At 59.7% G+C, this 23,170-nt stretch overlaps 1 protein-coding gene across 5 annotated transcripts; it reads right to left on the bottom strand.

The window, feature by feature from the left end:
- Positions 1 to 471: 471 nt before the first annotated feature.
- Positions 472 to 23,101, bottom strand: RASA4B (RAS p21 protein activator 4B). Of its 5 annotated transcripts, XM_072943140.1 has the most exons (22): positions 22,884 to 23,092; positions 18,070 to 18,126; positions 16,544 to 16,657; positions 15,982 to 16,043; positions 14,719 to 14,848; positions 12,761 to 12,842; positions 12,069 to 12,200; positions 11,734 to 11,825; positions 10,960 to 11,043; positions 10,310 to 10,427; positions 9,901 to 10,051; positions 9,517 to 9,581; positions 9,082 to 9,191; positions 8,653 to 8,845; positions 8,282 to 8,419; positions 7,717 to 7,861; positions 7,383 to 7,552; positions 5,608 to 5,745; positions 4,385 to 4,520; positions 3,151 to 3,271; positions 1,248 to 1,312; positions 862 to 1,134 (listed from the first exon to the last, which is right to left on the bottom strand). In XM_072943140.1, the coding sequence occupies exons 1-22, from the start codon at positions 22,946 to 22,948 to the stop codon at positions 1,013 to 1,015; spliced, it is 2,490 nt and encodes an 829-aa protein (XP_072799241.1). In that variant the 5' UTR covers positions 22,949 to 23,092; the 3' UTR covers positions 862 to 1,012. The 5 variants fall into 5 exon arrangements, with proteins under 5 accessions (XP_072799239.1, XP_072799240.1, XP_072799241.1 ...); XM_072943138.1 differs by having other exon boundaries at positions 472 to 1,312; positions 22,884 to 23,093; XM_031687302.2 differs by lacking the exon at positions 10,960 to 11,043 and having other exon boundaries at positions 22,884 to 23,091.
- Positions 23,102 to 23,170: the final 69 nt, after the last annotated feature.

Raw genomic sequence — 23,170 nt, 5'->3', positions numbered from 1 at the left:
ACCCTGTTCCTCCTGTCTTGTTAATTATGGTGAAGGTTGCTGCATACCTAGGGATGGACCGGGATGGGTGCAGGGAGGTGATGACCCGAGGAAGCCTTATTTCGGACAAGGGGGACATGGGGGACAAGGGGGTTGGTGTAAGGGACACTGCCAGGGCCAGGCCACATGGTTTGAGGTTCTTAACTGCCCCCACTGTGCAGTCTTCAGGACTCTTGGAGGAAGGGTCTGTTTGGGGGCTGCAAGGAGCCAGCTAATGAGACACGTCAGGCTCTGAAGCCTGTGGGGGATGGACCAGTGGGACCCAGGGGTGTGGTGGGGACAGCATGTGGGGGAGGAATGGGGCCCCCGGGGTGGGGGTAGGCAGAGAATGGGCAATGGGGTTGCACAGAGGCTATGCCAGCGGCCCCAGTCCTTGGCTACCCACTACTCTTAGGCAGCCGACGGACCCCCATCACGAGACCCCAGAGCCTCCGCGGTCATAGCAGGTTTATTGTTGGCAACAGAGCACCGTGACACTCTCCCGGGGGCGTAGCCAAGGCCGCGAGGGCAGCAGGTGGGATGGTGGCCAGAAGCAACGGTGCCGAGGTCAAGGCCTGCTCTCCTGGGCCCTCTGTTCCCTCCTGCCTCTCTGGGTCCAAGGAGCATCAGTCTGTCTGGGTGTGAACCACACTAAGGGGGGTTTCTGGCTAGGTCTGCCCTGGGCAGGAGAGGAGGGTCCCTGGGGAGTCTGGGTTGTTGACAGCAATGGCTGCGGGGATAGCGGGGAATAGCCGGGCCTCACGGAGGAGCTGGAGCTCCCTAAGTCCCCTAGAGATGGTAGATGGGCAGCAGCAGGCCGAGGCCACATCAGCTCCAGACTTCTGGGCCCGAGGCCCCTGGCTCTCCCAGCTCCCCCAGCCCAGGAGAGACCCAGGCCCTGCACCCCAACGAGAGGGACTGAGGTGAAAAGCTGAGAGTGCTCGGGGGTCTCCCAGCACCTGGCAAGGGCTTGGTGAGGGAATGTGGGGCAGCCTCACGTCTGCAGCTCCAGGAGGCGGCTGGGCTCCGCGCGCGGGGAGCCGGCCAGGCTGGCTCTGTGGGCCTCCCGGAGGTCCTGCAGCACCTGGAGCAGCTGGGCCAGTGGGTCCCCAAGGGCTGGAGGCAGACGTAGGAAGAAGGCAGAGCAGACAGAGCCTGTCCCGAGGGCCCCTGGAAGGGGAGCCTCACCCATGGCATCCCTGAAGGGGCTGGGGGAGGGGGGGACCTACCTTCTCCAGGGCCTGTTGGCACAGCGCCTGCCTTTGGGCCTGCACTCAGCTGTTGGTGCTTCTCCCTGTTGGGGAGGATGAGGTGTGAGGGCTCCTGGTGTCCTTGCCCAGAAGGCTGGGTGACCCAGGGTGGGCCTCCTGAGCTGGGGGGGCTCCTGGGGGCAGGGGGCAGACTCTCTCAATCTATGGAAGAAACATGGGCCCAGGTCTCAGCCCCTGGTCACCTGCTTCTCCTCTTCCAGCCTCCTCCTCTGGTCCCTGCCCCCCCCCCCCCGCATCCCCATACACACACACAAAGCTAGGTCAACAGAAGGCACTCTGGAAACCAAGCTTGAACCGTGTCACTCCAGCTTCAAAGGGCCCTTGGAAAGAGAGTCACCTGGGGCCTGAAAATCCCTTAGTGTTAACTGGCTAAGGAATGAGTGTCGCTCTTGTGGGAATAGGAGAGAGACATTTCAAGCACAGTTTCTAACCGGGGTTCACCAAAGGTCCATGGGCCCCTCAGGTACAGTCCTCTGTCCACGGAGGGAGGGTGGGCAGCCATGCGGACCCCGCACTTGTAGTTCCTTATTTAGGAATTCTACTGGCTCAGCCCTTTGTCTCCCTGATCTATTTGGGGAGAGATGTGTCCCTCTGCTAAGGTCTAACAGGCTCCTCCTCCTCAGATGCTGTCAAGGCCCCGCGGGTTTGATCTGGTCCCTGACCCCTCTGCTCATCTGCTTATTCAGCATTTACTGTAAAAGAATAAATCTGTGTTGTCTAAGACACCAAATGTATGGAACTTGTCACAGCAGCCACAGGAAATACAGCAAGCGGCTGGGGACAGGAGGTTGGGTCGGTGGCTGGAGGTCTCAGTGGAGCAGACGGTCTGGTGGCGTGGGCTGGAATGCCAGGGGGCGCGGCCCAGAGGCTCTGGAGGTGGGCAGGCTCTCAGGGCAGGCCGTGCTGGTTAGGACCACGGGCAATGGTCCCACCTGAACCTGAGGTGGCGTCGCTTGAATCTCAGCTCCGTCGCTTCCTGGCTTAAATGGGAGATGATGAGACCACTCACGTGGTTCAGTGGTTGTGGAAATTACATGAGTTTATACGGAAAGTGAAATTAAAATGGAGCCTGGAAAATGAGAAGGGGGAGACGAGGAAGGGCAAGTTCTAGGGTGTGGCCAAGCAAGTAAAGGTCCTGATGGGTGAAGTCTCTGGAAGCGTGGGCCTCAGGAACGGAGCAGACAGGGTGGTGACTTTGTGCTCTGGAGGACAATCTCTAAACAGGGGGCCAGAGTAGGGATGGAGAGGGAGCCAGTGACAGGGCCACACCATCAGAAAGGAGGTGCCTACAGAGTGACCCTGGGGCCTCTGGTGACTGCCACTCACAGAGGAGTGGGTGGTCTTCATCTGATAAGCTGCTTTAAAGTATCCCCACGCTGAACCCCACCCCAGAGATTCTGAGTCAGTGGGGTAGGGCCCAGGCATCCTGTTTTTTAAAGTGTTTTTATAAAAGCGTCCTGTGTTTTCTAAGCTGGAGCCAGGGCTGAGAACCACTGACTTGAGGGAGCTGGCTGAGGGCAATCCTGGTGCTCCCAGGGCACCACAGGAAGGCTGAGCAGCTGAGGGGGCTGGGTCAGCCTGGGGCAGGAAGCGGCCACGGCTGGAACTTGGGCTTCCTCAGCCGGACCCTGGGCTTCCACAGCCCTCAGGACTTTCATCCTGATGTGAACCAGCCTCGTGCTGCAGAGATCCAGGTGTTCCCAGGTGTGGCTGCCAGAGGCAGAAAGGCGCGGGCCCTAAGTAGGAGGGAAGAGACTAGCCACCGCAGAGGAGCCCTGAGCCCGAATCCCAGCTCTGGCTCTGCCAGGGTCACCCAGGTGCTCCTGTGTGAGACTCGTTGCCCGTGCACGGGCCTCCTCACCGCAGTGTGGCCTCCACGCCCAGCAGGTGCCGGTAGATCAGCTGGGCCTCCAGGTCGTGGTCGAGAGGGTCATTCCACTCCTGCAGGGTCACCCGGGACCGGGTCTTGTCGCAGCCCAGATCTGGGGGCAGAGAGAGGGCAGAGCTGTGGGTAGGCACTGTGAGAGCTCACATCCAACTTCCTGGAACACAGCCTAGAGTCTGGCCCACGGCCTGCCCGTGGTACTCCCACTTCCGGGAGGGGCAGCCTCTCATCCCTCCAGATTAGCCCCACTTCACTAGTGGTGAGGGTTATTACCACAAGATTACAGCCAGAGGCTGCTGGTCAAGCCAACCAGCCAGGGACACCCTTCTCTCTAGGTGCCACCGCTCAACCTCAAGTCCAGGGCTGGGCTAGAGTAGGCGGGACAGCCTCCGAGGGCCTCTACTGTGCGAGCCCGGGGGGTCAAGGCCTGGCCTGGAGGCCTGGGAGCTCCAAGGGCTAGTCTCCTTGATGAGGGAGCAGGAATTTTGTAAAGCAGGTGGGGATAACGGAGGATCTTGAACATTCTAGAACTGTGCTGTCTGAGAGAGGAGCCACTAGCCACACGAGGACATTTATATTGAAATTAAAATAAATGTAAAGCTCAGTTTCTCAGCTGCACCAGCCACATCACAAGTGCTCAACAGCCACGTGTTCGTGGACAGCACATGCGCAGTCCTGGACAGACGCACGCCATCTCCATTATCGCCAGACGTTCTAGTAGAAGGTCCCCTCTGCCATCCCTCTAGTGCCCAAGACCCAGGGTCCCCCCAGCTCACAGCTGCAGTACCGGTCTGCCAGCGTGAGCATGTGCCAACTCGGGGCCTCTTCTGCGCTCCTGGGAAGGAGTGCCTAAAGCGTGTCCCTCAGAACACCGGTTGTACAAGAAGCTCATCCACTGGGCCGGAAAGGGGTTCCCCGTCAAAGGAGTTTGAGAAGTACTGAACTAAATCACATAGGGTATTCTAACTCTTTTTCAGGTCTCCTTGAGGGCCTCTGAGGCACCCACGTGCCCACACACAACAGGGCCACGGAACCCTTTCTGCCCAGAGCACCTGCGGGGCCCAGCCACGCTCAGGTTCGTTCCCTCAGGTGCACAGGTGGTTCCCAGGCCTGGCCAGCAAGGTGGGGCTCCAGGGACCCATGTCTGAGCCAGGGGCCTGCGGCCTTTTGGGGCAGAGGCAGTGCCATGGGGCCCAGGCCTCCATCCCACCTGTCTTGTCCCTCTGGTGGCAGCAGCTCCACTTGTCCCCGCGGAAGACACCAGGGTGGTAGGAGCGCAGCAGGCTGGTGTTGTTGATGCTCACCTTCCGCAGTGCAGACAGCCACTGATTCAGCTCGTTCACACACTGCAGGGTACATGGCGGGCAGGGCGCTGATCGGAGGTCACCCCCTCCGGGAAGCCCTCCCTGCTAGCCCGCTTGGTAGCTTCAGGCGCAGTAGGAAAGGCTGCACTTTCTCCAGATGAATGCAGCCCACACCTGGGCACATGACTTGCTGAGCAGAGCATGGGCTGGATTTTAGCAGCCACTGGCCCCCACACCTGCCACAACCTGTCAACTATATGTGGTGACTCTGCTGTCACCATTTCTTTCCTGTGGCTCTAGACTCTGACCCAACAAGGAGTCCCTAGAGGTGGCCCATGGGATGGGTCTGTGACCTCCTACCCCTCTGCCCAGGACAGTCACCCCTGGGAACACAGCAAGCCCCCTCCAACGTCAGCCTTTCTACCTGCTCCATATATCATCCCCCAGATGCTCCCTCCCCATGTCCCTGCTCGAATGCCACCTACCAGAGACCCTCCCAGAGCACCCCTCCCTGCTGCACCCCACTCTGTCCCTTCTCTCTCAGTCTTCGCTGGCTCCCATTGGACATTTTACATATTTATTTATGGGTCCATCTTCTTCCCTGGGATGGAGGCTCCATGAGGACAAGGTCTCTTTGTCTGCTGCTGCCTGGAACCCACCAGGTGCTCGATAAATACTTTTTAGATGAATGAATGAATGAGTGACTGGGTTAATACATGAACAGATGGGAAGGGACATGAGAGCACGTGCCAGAGCCACACACTTGCATAAATGCACGCTTGTTATATATGGATACACGCAGAAACACACAGGCACCAACTCAGACACTTGGAAATACAGTTTCCAACAACCATGTACAAACCACAGGGACACACCTGTCCAGACACTGGCTCCACCCAGGCCTATGTGTGCGTGCCTAGGCAGGGCCCCCCACAGACCTGGGCACGGCCTCCCAGGCACCCAGACTCCAGGAGACACATACGCTGTGCTCACATCAGATCCCACACCCCTGCTGTCCTGGATGTGGCCAACAAGGGGGTGGGAGACTCGCTGAATCCTCAACCCAGCCTGCCCTGGTGCTTTCCCACAGCACCCCCGTTCCCAGGTGCCACTTCCACACGGCCCACACCTTGCACTGCAGGTAGGCGGTCTGGGGCCGGCCCGCATCGTCTGTGTAGATGACCTGCATGACATGCGAGCTGCCGAAGCTCTTATCCTCCACCTTTTCTGCTGCCCGGATGTTGGCCAGCTTGATGAGGGTGCTTTTCTGGGGTGGAGAGGGGAAGGGAGGTTCAGGGCACAGCCAGGATTGCTCCACTTCCTGTCTCTGGGCCTCAGTCTCTCCTTTGGCAGCATCAGGGGTTGTGGGGGAGATCCAGAGTGCCTACGCTCCCAGGAGCCTGCTCTGAATGACCTCAGGCGGGACAGAGCGCAGATAGAGGGTGGCCAAGTGCCCAACCCCTCGGGGGCTCTGAGCAGTCCCGGGAGGTCTGAGCTCTGGTATAGTGTCTGGAAACACAGTATTCCCCGGGGCTGGAAAGCACCACCTGGCGTGGACCAGGCCCTGTGCCTCTGCAGCTAATTTCCCAACTCACTGTGATGTTCCAGACTCTCAAGGTCATACCCCAACTCCCCGCCCCTGCCCCACCCCTGCTATCATCGAATTTGACAAGATACAGTGCAACAGAGAGAAACTCCGGCTTCAAAATGTGTTACAGCTGAATCTGTGTCGCCAGCGCCCAGCCCCTGTTCTCCCTGTCTCTTGAACCCTCTCCCGTCAGAACTCACCAGGGCCTCTCACCATCGTTATGACTGGACCCCCTGGCCCTCAGGATAACACCCACCACCCCTGCTGGCCTTACAGGTAAGCAGAGGAGACAGTACCACCTTTTAGGAGGACTGGGGAAACCTGGAGAGGGACCCTGGGGACACATGACTGAGCCTCCTCCCGGTGGGCTTCCCAAAGGACAGACAGGACATCACAGAGGAAGTGCTGCCCGTGCAGGGGTGTGTCGGCTGGAGAGGAGGCAGAAAGGAGATGAGCAGTGCACAGGGGGATGCACGGATGTGCCCACAGGATGGCAGAGCTCAATGCCAAGGAATGGAAAGGGGCCCAGAGCAACGTGAGGGAGGGCCCAGGTAGCCAGGCTTTGCCGAGGTGACCTAAGGGCCGGGCAGTTGCTTGAAGTGAAAGAAAATGCACAGTGGGAGGCCTGGGCTGAAGGGTTACCTCTGGGAGCCCCTTCACCCGCTCTGCCCCACCTCAAGCTGCACAGGGCTGGTTGGGCATCCCTGGGGACTGGAGATCAGGTTGGCCCAGCTAGGGGCCAACAGGTCTATCCAGAAAGTATGAGCTCAGCCCTTTTGGGGAGGAAAGTGCTCATAAGAGGCCAGCCCAGGGGACATAGTGTCTTCACAATACATTGGTTGAGATGTGCTCTGCGCCAGGCCCTGGCTCTGGACTCTTAGAGAGATCATCTCATCTAATTCTCAACAACCCGGTAAGTAGGGACCATTATCCCCAATTTACAGGCCAAGCCCCCAAGGCTCAGACAGGTTGACACACTTCCCCTAGGTATACAGGGCTGGAACCCAGGACTCCTCTTAGCCCCTCTCTGCTTCCTTGATCTCCAGAAGCACCCCTCAGAACCCCACCTCACCCATCACCTGACCATCGCCAGGGCTGGACACTGCGGCCACTGCCCACCCCAGGGCCCGCCAGGCAGTGGGGCTTCTTTCTCATTGGTCTTAAGTGACCTTGTGGCAGACACCAGAAGCGTGCACCTGCCTGGCTTTCCTCTCTGACCCTGGTGGACTCTGGGATGGGCTCCAAGAAATGGACAGGTGTCTCTAGGGTGTTAAAACCCCTCGGAGCCAGACCTGCCCTGTTCCTTCCTTACCCACCTTGGAGCTGGGTGTCTTGGCAAAGCTGAGGGCCTCCGTGGTGAGGGAGAAGTAGAGCTTCTTGAAGGAGGAGGACATGAGGGGGCCTTTGCCCTTGGTCCTGTGGATGAAAAGCGGCCCCTCCTTCACCAGCGGTGCCTGCAAACTCAGGGTCCGCTGCAGGTCCAGCTCTGCCGGCCAGGGAGGGAGGGGGACAAGTGAGCCTGGGGCGAGGGCGGGGCCAGGGGCGGAGCAAACGTCAACAGCAGGCTATGGCGAAGCTGCAAAGGCACTCAGGTGGGCGGGGCCATGGGACGGGGTAGCTGGGGGCAGGGCCGCACCGGAAAGCACTCACCCTCTTTCTCCTGGATGTCCACCAGTTTGGTGATGAAGTCCTTTAGCTGGGCCACGCCCTGGCGCACTGTGGGTTGCAGTGGTTCCATCCACGCCTCCTTGGCCCTGGAAGCCGGCGTGTCCATGTTGCCCACGTTCTGGACCGCCTGGAGGTGTGACAGCAGGAAGAGCCAGGCTCTCTCTGCTGGGTCAGAGGCCTGACCACTGCAGCCCACCCACCCCAAACCCCTCCTAGTCTGTGCTACTACCCTTGTAGAAATGGAGGAAGGGGCAGCACACTGGGGATCAGGAGTGAATGGATCACTTTGAGGCCTTCTGGGGACTTTTAATTGAGACTACTTTGGCCCGCCTATTGACCTTCCACTACAGATTCAATATCAGATTCTGCTCCACTGGGTACCCTGGCCCAAGAAAGCTTTGTAAATCGAAGTGCAGCGCCACGTGAGAATATCCGTGGCCAGCCACGAGGCTTTCCTGGAGCCGGTGGGGAACACAGCGCAGTCCAGGTAGGGACCCTTGTTCAGCACCCAGCGGGGCATCTCCCGCCGGCGTCCACAGTCCCGGACCTTGGCCAGCAGGAGCAGGGTGCGGCTGGTGCGGGCGTCCGCGTGCCGCTCGCGTAGGTGGAAGAGCTTGGGCGCCATGATGGCAGGAGAGATGAAGCGCAGGCACAGGAAGCTGGTGACGGCGATGAAGGGCAAGTTCTGGAAGGGTGTGGGAGAGTTGGGGGCCAGACTCCCTGGGGCCTGGGCTCTCACAGCCCCCCCCCCCGCCTTGGGCGTTGAACCCTGTTTCCCTCCCCCCATGACATTGCCTCTCTTCTGGCCCTCGGCTTCTAACCGTCCGTCCCCCCTCCCACCATGCCCTGGGACCCCACAGCTCCCTCTTTCCCCATCACTTTCTCCCCTCCGCCCAGCCCCACCAGCAGAGGGCGCACCTCGTCCTGGGCGCTGGGGAAGCGCTCGCGCACGCGCCGGAAGAGCTGGCGGAAGGTGGCGCGGACCACGGCGGGGCATGCGGGAACCGACCGAGTGAGCGCGCTCAGCAGCGCCCCCAGGTGGGCACGCAGCGTCTGTGCGCTCTGCTCCAGCACCTCAGCCTCGGTCTGAGGGCGGTGCAGCCCGGAGCACCTGAGTCGGGCGGGAGAGAACCCGCAGAAAGGTCGAGGTCAGCGCTTGCATCCACGACTCGGACTGGGGCTCCCGGAGGCACAGGCGTCAGCCGAGGCAAGGACACAGAGACAAAGCACAAGTGGGCAGACCAGACGAAAGGTATCCCCAGGTAGAAAGAGTCATAATCACAGACTTGCAGAAAGGGCCTAACCTCCCCTACCCACCACGCCTTCAGGGATCACCCGTGGCCTCACCCTACATCCTTGACCTCCACTTTGCTGGGGTCCAGCTCCACGTACTTCTCCTCAAACACCTTGTCAATGATGGGGCCCAGGACGCCATGCAGATACCGCATCCCAGCCACCTGGGGGCCACCGTGAGCAGCATTGGTCCCTCTCCCACCTCCAGCTGCTGGCCACCTCACCGCAGCTGGCCTCCCAGCCACCCCTTGCACCACCTGACTGCTGTATCCACTCGGAATAGAGCCAGGGACAAGGAGAGGGCGGCTCAATAAACTGCTGCTACGTGAATAAAAGAATAAATAATTGACTGAATGAAATTCTTAGGTTTAAAAGGGCCCTGGACAGGAGACAGAAGATTCAGGTTTAAGTTGCCACTCTGTCTCTTGGCCTCTCTGAACCTCAGTCTCCTCATCTATAAAACAAAGACAATATATCATGCAACATCACCTTCAGAAAAGACTCCATGGACTTGGAGGCCAGAGAATTGCTCCGGAACAGGGTGTTGGCCTCATCTACAAGCAGAGGTTCCAGTGGGTAGGGGGTTGGGAGAGGGACAAGGCTTGGGGGAGGAGAACAGAGGACCTTGGGGCTGGGGGGCTCTACACTGGCCTCCCAGGAAAGAGCCTTCTCACCACCTCCCAACCCAGAGCTCCACCTCTGCCTTTTCTTCTCTTTGCCTCCTAATCTGACCCTTCTCCGTCCTAATCGGACCCATCAACCTCCTACAGGAGGACTTCCGGATTTTTCCCCTCCCAGCATCCCTGGAGTCCTTGGCTCCTGGCTCCCCTACCCAACACACCCTCAGACAGGCCACTCCCTCCCAGGCCTCACTGGTGCGTCCCAGCTCCAGCTGAAAGAGCAGGTCCAGAAAGTCTTTGGCCAGTCCCTGTCCTAGGAAGAGCTTGAGCAGGGTGGTGGCCACGTCCTGGCGGCAGTCGGTGCTTGTGGTCTCCTCGATGAGTGGGATCAGCTGCCCTGGGCCCTGCAGGAGGCAGCAAGGAGAGGCAGGGCTGCAGGATGCACAGGGGAACCCAAACCCTTCACTCTGAGGACTGCAGAAGGTCCACCATGGGGGAGGGGGGATTTTCCCAAGGGATGGAGGGGCCCTAGACACTGGCTGGTTCCTTACCGACCTGACAACTCAAGAGCTTTGCTCTTCAGAGTGGGCTGAGGACAGGGTGACCCTGTCTACTGTCCCTGGACCCTCCCACCTTCCCCAGGGGGTGGGGGGGAACCTCACCTGGGTGCCCAGCTTCACCTCTTGGCACAGCAGCTGCACAAGTGGCTGGTAGCAGCCGGAGGGCAGCACCGTCTCATCCCGCAGCCGCACCTCCAGTTGCAAGGAGCCCAGGTTGCCCCTAGAATGGGAGGCCTGTGACCTCTCCACCAGGAAACGAGGCCACTGGGGCCACGCCCCCTCCCACACTGCCTCCGTCTCCCCAGCTTGGGGTCCGCCTCTGTCTCTCTGCTCGTGCCCTCCACCTTGGTTTCCTGCACTGCCCGAGCTGTTCTGTTCGAAAGGCCCTTCCTGCCTCCACAGCCAGGGAACTCCATCTGTCTTCAAGGCCTGGCTCCACGCCACTTCTAGACCCCGGGGCTCCAGCCTTCACCCGAGTGGACATGTTGAGCTCCTGAGCCTTGAGTCTTTCAACTCCCAAAGAGCAGCTCCTGCATGTGTATTTTTACACTGGAAGCAAATTCCCAAGCCTCCTAACATCCTGCCAGGGGAATCGGAGGCTCTAACACCAGAAGCCACTTCCTACATTGGGCCTAACTTCCAAGCTCCTCCGTGCTGACCCCTCCTGGGGAGGGCGCTGACCAACGCGTACCAGTCTCCAAGGCTCCCGCCCTGCAGCACAGCTCAGCTCACTGAGTGACACACGGCCTCACCTGCAGTAGTGGCCATCAAGGCTGCCCATGGCTGGTTCATGGAGATGCCTGGAGCTGGACACAGCCGTGCGCCCTGCCCCTGCCCTGTTGAGGGTGGGGGTGGGGGGCGTCTGAGGCCTTCTACAGAGAGCCAGAGCCCCCATCTGAGGTGGGGTCCTGGCTGATCCTCCACTTTCAGTTAAGTAGTGGACAAGGAGGCCGGAGGGCTCCCTTGACAGGGCTGCCAGATTTACCAAACTTAAAATACAAGACACCCAGTTAAGCTGAGTATTTTTAACATGTTTGTCTCAAATATTGCATGGACATATATTAAAAAATTATCCAGGGTTGATCTGAAACTCAGTGTTACCAAGCATCCTGCATTTTATCTGGTAACCCTGTTCCTGGAAAATCTGGGGATGAGTCAGAGCTATGGCTCAGGGACACTGACTCGCAGCTCTGGGGGCTTGAACTCTGGTCTGAGGTCTGCAGAGAAACCCTCAAAGGGAAAGGGTCTGAAGGCTGGTTCTAGAATCTACCAGAAGGTAGAAAACAGAGACCTGTTCTGCCCTGGAGCTCCAAGGACAGGGCTGAGTCCAGGACTATGAGAAGGCAGAAGAGGCGGGATTCTACCAGATGGAGAAGGATGCTGGCCGGTGGGCAAGGGTTAAAAGAAGCCTAGGGCTGCATCAGCCACCCCTAATCAGCACCCCTGCCTGCCTGGGGAGTTAACTTTCAGCCTCCCAGGGGCCCAGAGACCCCCGTTGGCCTGCCAGCCCAGCCCCAGGTACTCACTCTTCCCGCCGCCTCTTAGACTGGTCGGGCTGCAACCGGAACCAGCCCTCCTCCTGCTGGGCTGCCCACAGTCTCTGGACGTTGAACACCACCTGGGGGCAGGACAGAGGGGTGGGGGGCACCCTGGGGCTGGGATCCTTACATCTCTTCCTTACCAGTGACTCTTCTTTTGAGAAGGGAGGTGCCTTCTGAGGGTCCCTGGGCACCAGTAGCTGACTCTGAGAAGTCCCAGGTCTCCTGGGTGCCCCTCTGCAGGGCAGCTAGTGGGACGGGATGGCTGGAAGGGAGGCCAGCATGGGAGGCAGCAGGTATAGCCTGAAGGGGCAGGTGCTCACTTTGCCCAGGAAGTCGTTGCGGCTGACAAGATCCCAGTCCCAGGCCTCCACGCACAGCGCCTCCGCTGCCCCCTCCTCCAGCTCAAACTCAAACGTCTCGTTCCAGCGTGGGTAGCATGACTTTTTCACGATCTGCCCAGAAAGGGGTGAGTGGGGGTAGGGCTGACTCCATGGGGTAGAGCCACCAAAACACCTCCCTTGGGTGCCCCCCAGGGGCCCTGATGCAGCTTCCTCTCCTTGGTCCAGGCAAAGGCCCCAAAATAGCAGACGTAAGAACTTCCTGTCCAAACCCCTATTCACTTCTCAAGTGAGGCAGCTGAGGCCCAGAGCTAGTAAGGCACTTGTTCAAGGCCACACAGCAGAAAGGTAGCAGGTTGCACTGAGGACCCAGGTCTCAATGCTCTCCCCGCCAGGGCTGAGCCCACCACCCTGGCTGTTTCCCAGAGGTGAGAAAAGCAGTATGGACTTTGCAGATTAACCCCAGGAGAGCTGTCTTTGGCCTGGCCCAGCCAGGAGTGACAGGTGGCTGAGGCCACAGGAATTGGTACCAAAAGGGCTGGGACCCACTGTGCACCCTCGGAGAGGTCACCCCACTTTTCTGAGCCTCCTCTGTAAGACTGCAGTCCCCACCTGACCACCCAGGTGATGGTGAAAGAAACTCCTGCCCCCTCCCAGCCCACCAGCCTCCTCACCGAGGTCTCCTGCATCCGGCCGTTGTAGCGCACGCGGACAAAGGGGTCAGAGGCACCATTCCGGTCCTTGGGGGCTAGGTCCCTGGGCGGGAGCAGAGCATCCACTTGTCACCAAGCCTCCCCAAGCGCTCACCCCACCGCTGTGGGGCAACCACACCAGGCTGGAAAGGCCTGAGCACCTCCTGGCGCTGCCAAGCTGGGTGACAAGAGTGCCTCACCCTTTTCTGGACCCCGATTCCCACTGCATGTATCTGGCGGGCCCCCATGTGGCCCCCACACCAGGCTAAGGATCCTCAAAGGCTCCTGACTCCGCAGCTGCAGACGAGCTGCAGACCAGCTGCAGTGCCTCCTCTGGCGGATGGGTGAGGCGAGGCAAATGCAGTTGTGAGATAGCCCGGGCCAGGGGTGCCCCGCCCGCCACCGCCCTCTGTGCCGAGGACAAGGGCCACCCCTCTGAGCCTCAGTGTCCTCATCAGTAAAATGGAGAAGATAATCCCTTTAAGTGAAATAATGGGCTTCTAGCAGGCCTGTCCCCGCAACCTCCCCCTACTTGGGGGGGTGGCTTGGAGAGCAGCCCGGCCCGTCACGCTACCCTCTCCCCACAGATGGGCCTTTACGAAGCCCAAGGCTGCTCGTGCGCCCCAGGCTTAGAACCCTTTGTGGAAGAGCCATGAAGCCCACCCCTCTTCATTCCCTGTAAATGTGATTTTCTGCTCTTTGTCATCTTTTACATCTTAAGCCTCTCGCGCCTGCTTTTCTTTCCTCCTCAGAACTGCCTAATAGAATTCCTGAGCTTGGCGTTGACAATCTGCCCAGAGAGACGAGGAGAAAATGTTCTCTCGGCCTCTGCCACAAAGGCAGCTCCTTATGGGGGTCTGAGCTGAGGAGAGTGGGGCACGAGTCCTCTCACACCCAAAGCGACATCTGACCGACCGCTGCCCTCACCCGCCCAGGCTGGCCCAGCCGTTGTGTCCCCGACAGCCTGGGCAGTGTGAGTGCATGTGTGAACATGTTAGCGCGTATGTGAGCCTGTGTATGCTTGGGTCACAGAGAGCCTGGTGCCAGGTGACGCTGAGGAAGGAGGAAATGGGTGGGAAGGGACTGGATGGCGTGTGAGGATGACAGAGCCTAGGGAGCATGACCTTGACCCTGCCCAAGTCCAGCTCTTTTCTGTCTGGCTGGGCCTCTTCTATATCCAGCCCTGGGACAGAAAATAAAGCCACGGGCCTCATTCTCAGGAGGGAGAGCTTCCTGCCAGAGAGGCCAGCCAGCTTGCCAGGGGGACACTCCTGCACAGGTGCTGGCTGGCAGCGTGTCCCTCCAAGGGTGGCAGGTGGAGGCTGGGGGCCGCCCCGGACTCCCACCCCAGAGGCAGGCAAGGCCCCGGTGGAGGTGGGCTGGAGCCAGAAAGGAAGCTTCTTCTGGAGTGTGTGTGACTCACACTCAGGCCCAGGCGGGAGTGGAGCCTGCAGCTAAAAATACCCTGGTCGGGGTGGAGGGGGGTCCCTGTCCCAGGTGACAGGCCCATCTTCCCATCCAAGTCACTGTCCCTCCTGGGGAGAACCCCACCCTCCCACCTGGAGATTTTCAGCAACTCCTTTCACCTCCCCCCATCCCACTGAGGACTTCCCCCTCACATGTCAGGCCAAGTTCATATTAAAGTTAAAGCAGGGGGACGCCCAGCCTTGGCACCGGGGCTGTATGGGCAGAGTTCAGCGCCCCCCTCACCCGTTACCCCCACTGCTCTGTGACGCCTGAAGTTCCACCTTTAGAATGTCATCCCTTCCCGAGTGGGGTTGTTTGGGAAACAATCTTCAGGGCAGAGAAGCCTCCCCAATCCCCCCCAAGAGCCCCCTTTCCTGGGAGAAAGCACAGGGCCAGGAGGGGGAGTTGGGGGAGCGGAGGCCCCACGTCCACAATGGGGCCCACTGCCCAGCTCTGCAGCCCCCACAGCTCACCTGGCCTCCAGCACAGAGCAGCGCAGGCGGCAGGCCCGGGTCCCCGGCACCACCTCCAGCCGCAGGTGGATCTCGCCCTGCACCTCCTCGTCAGGGTCGACCTCCATCAGGTGGGCCCACCCACTGAAACCTGAGGGACTGTGGCTCAGCCAGAGGCCTGGCTCTTCACCCTCAGCCCCATCAGGCACCACGGGCCCCTCCAAAGTCCCCCTGGAATCTGCTCAAGCTCCTCTGAGGCAGCGGCTGCTGTCTCCAGGGACGGATGGGGAAACTGAGGTTCAGAAGCTGAACAACAGCAGTTAAAGGAGTCTGGATTCAAGTCCAAGTCCAGGGACCCCTGCATCCTCACTACTGTGCCACGCTGCATTTGGTGGCCTTGACCCTGACCCATCCTGGGACCGCCCTCTCTGCATCAGTTTCCCCATCTTAAAACAAGGGGAGAGTGGCTCTCATCCAGGGCTGCTGAGGGGAGGGCCTCAGCCCAAACAGGGAAGTGACAAGGGAATGGCATCACTGGGGCCACTGGATCCTGAGGGGCTGGTTGGGCCACGGGCAGGAGAGGCCACTGGCTTGGCAGAGGCCAAAAGGCTCCGGAAGTCAGCAAAGTCCCCGGCCCTCCCCCAGGCTTGCCCCAGACTCACAGACAGGAGCAGGTGTGTGCTGGGGACGCCCCTTGAGACTCAAAGGGGCCCAGGCCTGCAGAGCCTGCAGCACCTAAGAGCTCCTGGTCTGCTCTGGTAGATGAGGACTCAGCCTAGAGGAGGCAGCACCTGCCCCAGGTCACAGAGCGAGGCTGGAGTGGGGCTGACCCTTCCAAACTGTGTCAGCATCCCCAGAGTCATCCAAGGGGCTTGCCAGCCTTGCCTGGCTCATGGCTGACCTCTCAGGCTTAAGACACTGGGACTCACGCTGAGGGGACCCCAGGGGCTACAGAGCCAGCCACCTTGGGAGAAAGGGTCCCTATACCTCAGCAACAGAGCATAAAGAGGCCCCTTCTTCTGCTGCAGAGGCCTCAGACCCCATCCCTAGAAGCCCCCTTTACCCCGGGGGTATGCAGTCCCCACCCGGGGGTAGAATAGGGCACAGAGGCCAGGGTGCCGGAGATGGAGAGGGCCCAGGTCCTTCCAGGGTGGGCAGAAATGGCTTTTCCTGAGCATGGGGGCCTGAAGGAGCCCAGAGGAAAGGTCTCTGAGTGGGGGTGGGCAGACAGTGTGGGGGCCGGGGTGGGAGAAGCAGGAGCGGGCTCCCTCCTGGGGATCTTACCCTTAGGGTGAGTGGCCAGGGTGTCCCTGGTGAGGCAGACCTTCCCGATCACGTCGTCCCGGCTGGAGGGTAGAGAAGGAGCTGGAGCTGGGCAGGGCTCTGTGTGGAGCCCAGGACCCCCACCCACCCTGTTCAGGGAGGCCCCTGTGGAGAGCATGGAAGCTAACACTCCAGTCATATGGGATAGAACCCTTGTCCCTTCAGTAGACCTGGATTCTGGAATCTGGGCCTGGGACACATTCCTGCACACAGACTGACCCATGTGCCCACACACATGCCAAGCTCTTCCCTCCAGGTGTCCATTTCCTAGCTCACATCCCCGGGCACACGCAGCCCAGTGCACATGCACATGCATGACATGGTGGAGGCACAGTGCATACACACACACACACACACACACACCACACATCCAAACTCTGCACCTTCCAGACCCTCCCAGGCACCCCCTCCTTCCAGGCTGTAAAAAGGATGCAAAGTGACCATCAGTTCCAGCAGTGAAATGGGCCAGAGAGGGACAGATGGCAGGGTCCGGGCCCCAGCTAAAGGTTGGGGGCCCACCCACCTGAGGGCATCCTCATCCATGACGTAGAAGGCCACAGAATGGAAGGTGGGCGGGAGATGCACCTGGTACTCCTCGCCCCAGAAGGGGCACAGGGTCTTCCACACTGTGGCTGTCCTACAGGAGGGGACACTCAGCACCTGCCTGGGGCCACCCGCAGGCCCCAGGCTGGGACAAGGAAGGCTGCATGCTGTGAGGCCACCCTTCCTCACCTCCCCCTCCATTCCCGGGAACAACTGCTCTGCTCTGTGATGATTCTCCTTGTCCTAGATCCCACCATCCACTGCCAATCATTCCCTCCTGACTGTCCTCTCTGTCCCGGGTGGGGCACAGGCTGCATCAATCAGGCCAGTTTCCATTTGAGGAAACAGACCAGAGTTGGTAGTGGCTGGGCTCAGGTCACACAGCAGGACAGCAGCAGAGCCAGGATCACTCAGCCTCCCAGCCTCCCCTCAGCTCCTGATGCTGAACAGACTCGCTGAGGGTGGAGGCAGGGGGATGGCCAAGTTGACTCTGGAGCTGGACAGTCCTCCTGGGGGGCCTGGGAGCCAAGGTCCAGGGCAGAGGTCTTGTCTGGGCAGAGCTGCACCTAGCTCTGGCCAACCCCCCAGGGCAGAGCCTTCAACTCATGGGGCTCAGCAGGGTATGTGGGTTGTGAGGAGCCGAAATCCACAAGGACCCGGATGAAGGCTCAGGGGATCACCTTCACCCGACCACTTCTCAGACAGGGCCTTGAACTCTGGGGCCTGGTTTCCCTGTCTGTCATTGAGACAATTAGAAACATCCAGCAACTCTTCCCCTGCGGTATCCATGCTTAGGACAGAATCTGGAAAAAGGCTTGGGGCCTTAAAGCAGGTGGGAAGAACTGTGAGTCTGGCAGCCTCGGTTCACGGTCAGCAGTGGGCACTCAGTGGGGATAGAAAAGCAGAGAGGCTCTGGCCAAGAACTCTGAGGGAAAGGCCTGGGTGAGAGAGGGCCCAGACAGCAAAGATTCTGTCCAGGATTGTGGAGTCCGTGGAGAAAGGGACACCCAGGAGGAGTGGCCCTTCTGGGCAAGTTACTTAGTCTCCCTGAGCCTCAGTTTCCTCATCTGTAAATGGGATTTGATGAGTGTACGGAGCTCACTTTAAGTATTAAACAGGCTGGAAAAGGTTTAGCACAGGGCCTGGCAGAGACGTGCTCCCTAAGTGACAGCTGTTGTTACTAATCATCATTGTCATCTGTCCCTTTTATGGCCTGTAAAGGTTGTAAAGAGGAACAGAGTCGGTGAGAGGCCCTTGGCTGAGTGCCCAGCCCAAGTAGATAATCCCTCGCTGGGCCTTAAGGTCAGTAATTAGCAAGACTGTTAGTCTTTCATACCTTCTAGCAGGTTGTCAGGGCCTGATGGGGTCCCAGGGAATCAGACGCTCCAAGCCCTCGCCATTTCCGCACAGATTTCACACACACCCCCACCCCACCCCCCGCACAGGTGTGTGAGCTGGAATGGGCCGGGAGGAGGGGCCGGCAGCTGGGCCGGGCGGGGGCGGTACCTGATGATGGGCTCGTTGTCCACCTTCACGATGCAGTAGGGGTCGCTGCTGCCGGTGCTGAGGAGGGAGGGGCAGGGAGGGACTGACGGGGCGGCCAGCTGTGGGCACCCCTCCTCCCTCTGCCAGGGGCTCCCAATGACCCCAGGAGAAAGACAGTCAGGGCTGAGGCACCAGGTCCTAGGCTGGGGCCCAAATACTCCTCAGGTCGAAACATGGGCCTCCACCCTTGGTCTGGGACGGGGCACCAAGGCTCTCCTGCCCAACTGCTCACCGCTTCTCCAGCTTAGCCAAGGACGCTTCTCCTTCCTGCCTGCTCCCACCCTGTCCTACCCCCGCCCCGTCCCAGGGAGGCCAGAAACTACAGTCATAAAAGCCTCACACCAGTTCGGGATACCTCTGCCCCCAACACCCAAGTCAGCCCTCACCCTCTCCTCTGAGCCTTGGTTCCTGCTGCTCCTCCTGCCTGGACCGCCCTCCCACTCTTTCCAAGATCCCTCCTCAGCCCCCTCTGTAAGTGCTCTCCCCTATCTCAGAGGCAGGGCTCCTCCCGGCCACCCCGCTGCCTGGCCCTCCATCCCAGCACTGCTAGTGAGGTACTGTCAGCTGCCTCCCTGTCTGACCATGAGCGCCGAGGGCGGGGACCACTTCTGTGTTGACAGGGCTTGCACAAGATAGGGGTCTCCTGAGTGTTTGATGCATGAGTGAGTGAATGAATGAATGAACGAATGAATCTAACTGTGGACCTCAAGTTCCCAGCCACCTGGGAGAGAGGGGGTGGGGAAGGCAACCCAGACTGCTTGGCTTCTTCTGTCTCTGTTGCTGGAGGATTTCTGGGGCCGAGGGCAGTCCTGGCCAGGCCCAGGGCCACTACTGGGCAAGAAGAGGGGGTGAGGACATCTCCAGAAGTGCCCTTCAGGCCTGGCGTCGATAAAAAGGAAGTGTGTTTGCATGCTGGAGGTTGGGGAATTCCAAGCCCAGCTTCCCTTCTCAAAAGGGGATCCTCCGGCAGAGGAAGCCACTGGACACAAACAACGGAAAATGTCCCCCAAGATGTGGTCCCCACCCTGATACGATGGGACTGATAATGCCAGCTCCCGGGGTAGCTCCCTGGGTCCCTGATGTGATGAGAGGGCCAGCCCATGGGAAGTGATGAGTAAACGTTAGCACCGCCCTGGACTCCTTGCTCTTCTGCCTGTATCCCTTTCCCCCATCACTGTCCTCCAGAGCCCTGTCCTCCAGAGAGCCACTCGGGCCACCCCAGCTTGCATCCCACCACCCCAAAGCCAGGGGACACTGGGCCTCAAGGAATCAAGCCCTGGGGCACCACAGGAACTGGGCTGGGTGGCAGGGCCCGGGAGCTGCACGTGTATTTGAACAAGGAACGTGGAGGAAGGAGGGAAAGGTCAGAACAGGCTGAGACCGGTGTAGGCTGCCCCCCAACCCACAATGCCTCCTCTGCCCTCCTCCTGCCTCCTCACCTGAGGCCTCCCCAGGAGATTCCCCAGGGCAAGGAATCTCTTGTTTTCCTTGTAAGCTCAGCACTGCCACAGCTCGGCTCAATGAATGAATCTCTAATAAGAAATGAAGGTTTGGGGCTCCTGTTGCAGGCAGGGTCACTGGGGTGGGCAAAGGCCTGCGGGCAGAGACAGACCTGGTGGTGCCTGGGCAGTTATGAGCTCGGTGGCTGCATTAGAGTGGGGAGGGGACAGTGTCAAGAGTGGGCTGAGGCTGGATCTAAGGACCTGGGCCCAACCACAGTCCCTGGTCAGCTGCTGGGACTTGTGCCCTGCTCAGTGTTCTCTGCCCTGATGAGACCCTCGGGTTGGTCCCCTCTCCCACTTCTCCTTCCCCAGGCCACTCACCGCCGCAGCTGGCCTAGCCTGGCTCCTTGCAGGGCCTCTATATTTAGGGCCTTGGCAGTTTCCAGGCTGTGGAAGGGGAAGGATGAGGGCAAATCCTGAAATAGCCCCGGGCCTGTCCCCAGGGCCACTGGGCGTGGGAGCCAGTGGGTCATCAGTCACCATGAGACTCCACGCCTGTCTGGCTGACTCAGGTACCCAAGGATGGGAGACCATGAGTGGGAGGGAGCAGGACAGAAACAGGGGGGCTCTAGGAGCTGTTGGTAGGAGGGAGCCCAGCTGTGCGCTGTGCCCTTAAGGGGGCTAAAAAGCCATAAGCAGAAGTGGCAGGGAGGCAAGTGGTTGCTGTGTCATGACGGTCCTGCCTCAGAACTGTCTCAGTCAATATGGGCCACCATGGATGAAGGTGAGCTCCCCGTCCTCAGAAGTAAGCAAGCCCCAGCTGGAAGGGATGCCACTCAGGAGACAGGCTGGGGGCTGATGAGGCACAGTAGGGCAGGCTCACCACCACCTCTGCCTCCAGCACTCAGGGAGGGCCTCCTGTGCTCTCCAAACTCCTGCCATGCCTGAGCCAGATGCTCTGCATGACATTTTCGAGGCTCAGTCCCCACTGAGCCCCATGGCAAGCTTGCAACCTGGGTCCAGCTGGGATGCTTGGTCTGTCAGCAGCAGAGTGGGCTGACTTCTCTATCTGCCTGCTGTGTGGCCTTGCCAAAGGAGTACCACATGCTGAGCCTGTTTCCCCATCTACAAACCTTCTAGGATTAATAACATTAAATGCAAAGGTCCTCAGTACCTATTAATCTCCCCTACTGTGGACCAGGTGTCCCTCAGGGCACCCAGAATGCCAGGAGGAATGAATCACGGTTCCTGTGCAGTCACGAGGCACAGGCAGCCCAGGAAGAAGCAATTGCTACCAAGGGCTTCCTCCTAACTCCGGCTGACCCACAGTGCTGGAGGGCGCAGAACAGGATCAAGGAACACTGCCCAAGGGCACCAGGGAAAGCCCTGGAGAGAAGTTTGAAAGAGGTCCTGAAGGATGAATAAGAGTTTTCCAGTGCTTTTAAAGGAAAGTGCTTCAAGGCACAAGACCCAAATATGTGCAAAAGCAGGGCTGTGAAGGCCCAAATTGAGAGGTGGAGTAGGGCGGGTTCACAGCTGGATTTAAGAGATGGTTGACAGGTCAGAGCCGCATACATCAGCCACTATTAGGAACACAGAGGAAAGGAAGTGCAGGGAGGTGAGTAGGTAGGAGGGCAGGGCAAGGAAAGAGATTCTGTAGGCAGAACCAACAGAACTTGGTGGCCCTTCCCCCTGGGGATGGAGGCACTGGGCTGAGGCCCTTGGCTGTTCAGAGGCAGGGCTGGGCAGGGAACCTGGCACCATGACTCCCAGGTAGGCAGAGTCCACAGTTTCACTGTGAGAGCCTAGAGTCAGGCACCAGGGCCAACGCTGCGGGGATGGGGAGGGAGGCGACAGACGGAGGGGCTGCTCCTCCCAGCTGCCACCAGCCAGAAGAGGCCAAGCTGACCTAGATACCCGTGCCAGCATGGGGGTTGCTTAGAGGCTGGGACTGGAGGCTGAGACCCTTTTCAGAGCTCATCTGACTTTCCACTGGAGACCACATTCCCAGCTCCCACCAGAACTCCTCCCACGCAGCGAAACCCACCTTGAGACAGCCCACTCAGCACCCTCCCTCACCCATTGCCATGGTAACTGCTGAGCCTGGCCTTGTCAGGCCCAGGGGGCCTTGAACTGGAACTGCTCACAGCACTGAGCATGCTGGGAAACTCACAGGGGCCACTGTGCATGTGAGGGAGATACCCTTGCCCCCTTCTCCTGCACCCTACTCCCCAGTCTGCCACCTCTCTGCATCTGAAAGCCTGCTGAGGAGCCCCAGGGGTGGGGAGGCTGCAGTCTAGCAGACTTTGGACCCTAGGCTGCCTCTGGGCTTCCCTGCCCCCGCCCCCTCCTCCAGGCAGCCAGCATCCCTCAAGCTTTGTACTTTCCACAGCTCTTATCCGAGAGGGATTTCGACCTCGTTTACAGCAGGGGAAACTGAGGCTTCGGGGACAGGGAGCTGCCTAAAGCTGCATACGAGGGAGCCAGCGATGGGATCTAGTAGCTCAGCTCTGGCACCTACTGAGAAGGGTGGGTAGTGATCTCTAGAAACTTTCTCAAATCTGGCCAGGCACCAGGGAAAGCCCTAGATATCAGTGTTTGTTAGGAGCCCTAGACTCAGGACCTTGCTCTGCCACTTGGAGCCAGCATTTCTCATCTCTGAGCCTCGGTTTCCACATCTGTAAAATGGAATGGTGAGAATGACCTTGCTGGGTGGTTGTAAGGATTAAAGGCAATGACTCAGGTAAAGCGGAGGGCACAACAGCGGCTATACCCAGACATCCCATCCTGCACTGGCCCTGGCTTCCTGACCACTCACTCTTCATGATTGCCCTCCCTGCCCTCCCTTCCCAAATGCACAGCACGGAAGCCCCAGGACAGCCCCTTGGCCCCAGTGCATTTCACGTGCACATTCTCAGCTACTAAGGGTTTCAGAACTACTGAGGAAGAGCCCTCCTTTCTGGAGGGCACCCCACCCTCCTGAAACCACACCCCCCATAATAGTGCATGGAGACATCTCCCCTTTGATGTCTCCCCTCCTCCGCCCCCAGCTCCTGTCCTATCAAAGCCCATTCCCCTCTAGAGCTGCCGTTCTCTCCCTGCGGGTTCACTAAGGCCCTTTACAGTCCCTGCCTCCTCCCCAGTCCCAGGCCCTTCCCTGTCAACCCCTGTCCGGAGCTCGCAGCAAATCTCACTGTCCCCATTGCTCCCACTGCTGCCACACCCTGGCCGTGACTCTACTTGTGGGCAGGTCGTGCGGACCCCAGAAAGGTCAGGCATAATGGGCAGGGCCCCTCCTCAGAAAGTTGAGGTTCCCACCCCCATCGCGCTCACATGTCCTTGGCTGGCAGGTTCTTCCCTTCCACGATGCGGATGGACAGCGAGCTGCGCTTGGCCATCGCGGGTCCGCGACGCGGGGTCCTGGCCAGGCGGAGACGGACACCAGGGTTCAGTGCAGCGGCTGGTGGACAGGCCGGCGCTGGACTGGGCTCCGCGGGGAACGCGCCGCGCAGGGCTGGGTAGGTAAGCGTGGGGGCGGAGGAATCGCTTCCACTTCATTCACCCCCGCCCCCGCCCCACGTGCGGGGGACACTGCTCCGGGGCGGGCCAATCGGCGGCTG

This window comes from Vicugna pacos, chromosome 18 (genome assembly GCF_048564905.1).
Source record: "Vicugna pacos chromosome 18, VicPac4, whole genome shotgun sequence".
Lineage (NCBI taxonomy): Eukaryota > Metazoa > Chordata > Mammalia > Artiodactyla > Camelidae > Vicugna > Vicugna pacos.
This window is presented reverse-complemented; position numbering and strand designations above follow the sequence as displayed.

Bases quoted from the DNA above. Each gene is read 5' to 3' on its own strand.
- RASA4B (XM_072943138.1), bottom strand. From the start codon at position 22,948: ATGGCCAAGCGCAGCTCGCTGTCCATCCGCATCGTGGAAGGGAAGAAC. The intron at 9,192-9,516 runs GTGATGTTGCAT...GGTGGCCCCCAG, and splicing joins CCATGGAGTCTTTTCTGAAG to GTGGCTGGGATGCGGTATCT. The intron at 7,862-8,281 runs GTCCGGGACTGT...TCACACCTCCAG, and splicing joins CCCTGCTCCTGCTGGCCAAG to GCGGTCCAGAACGTGGGCAA.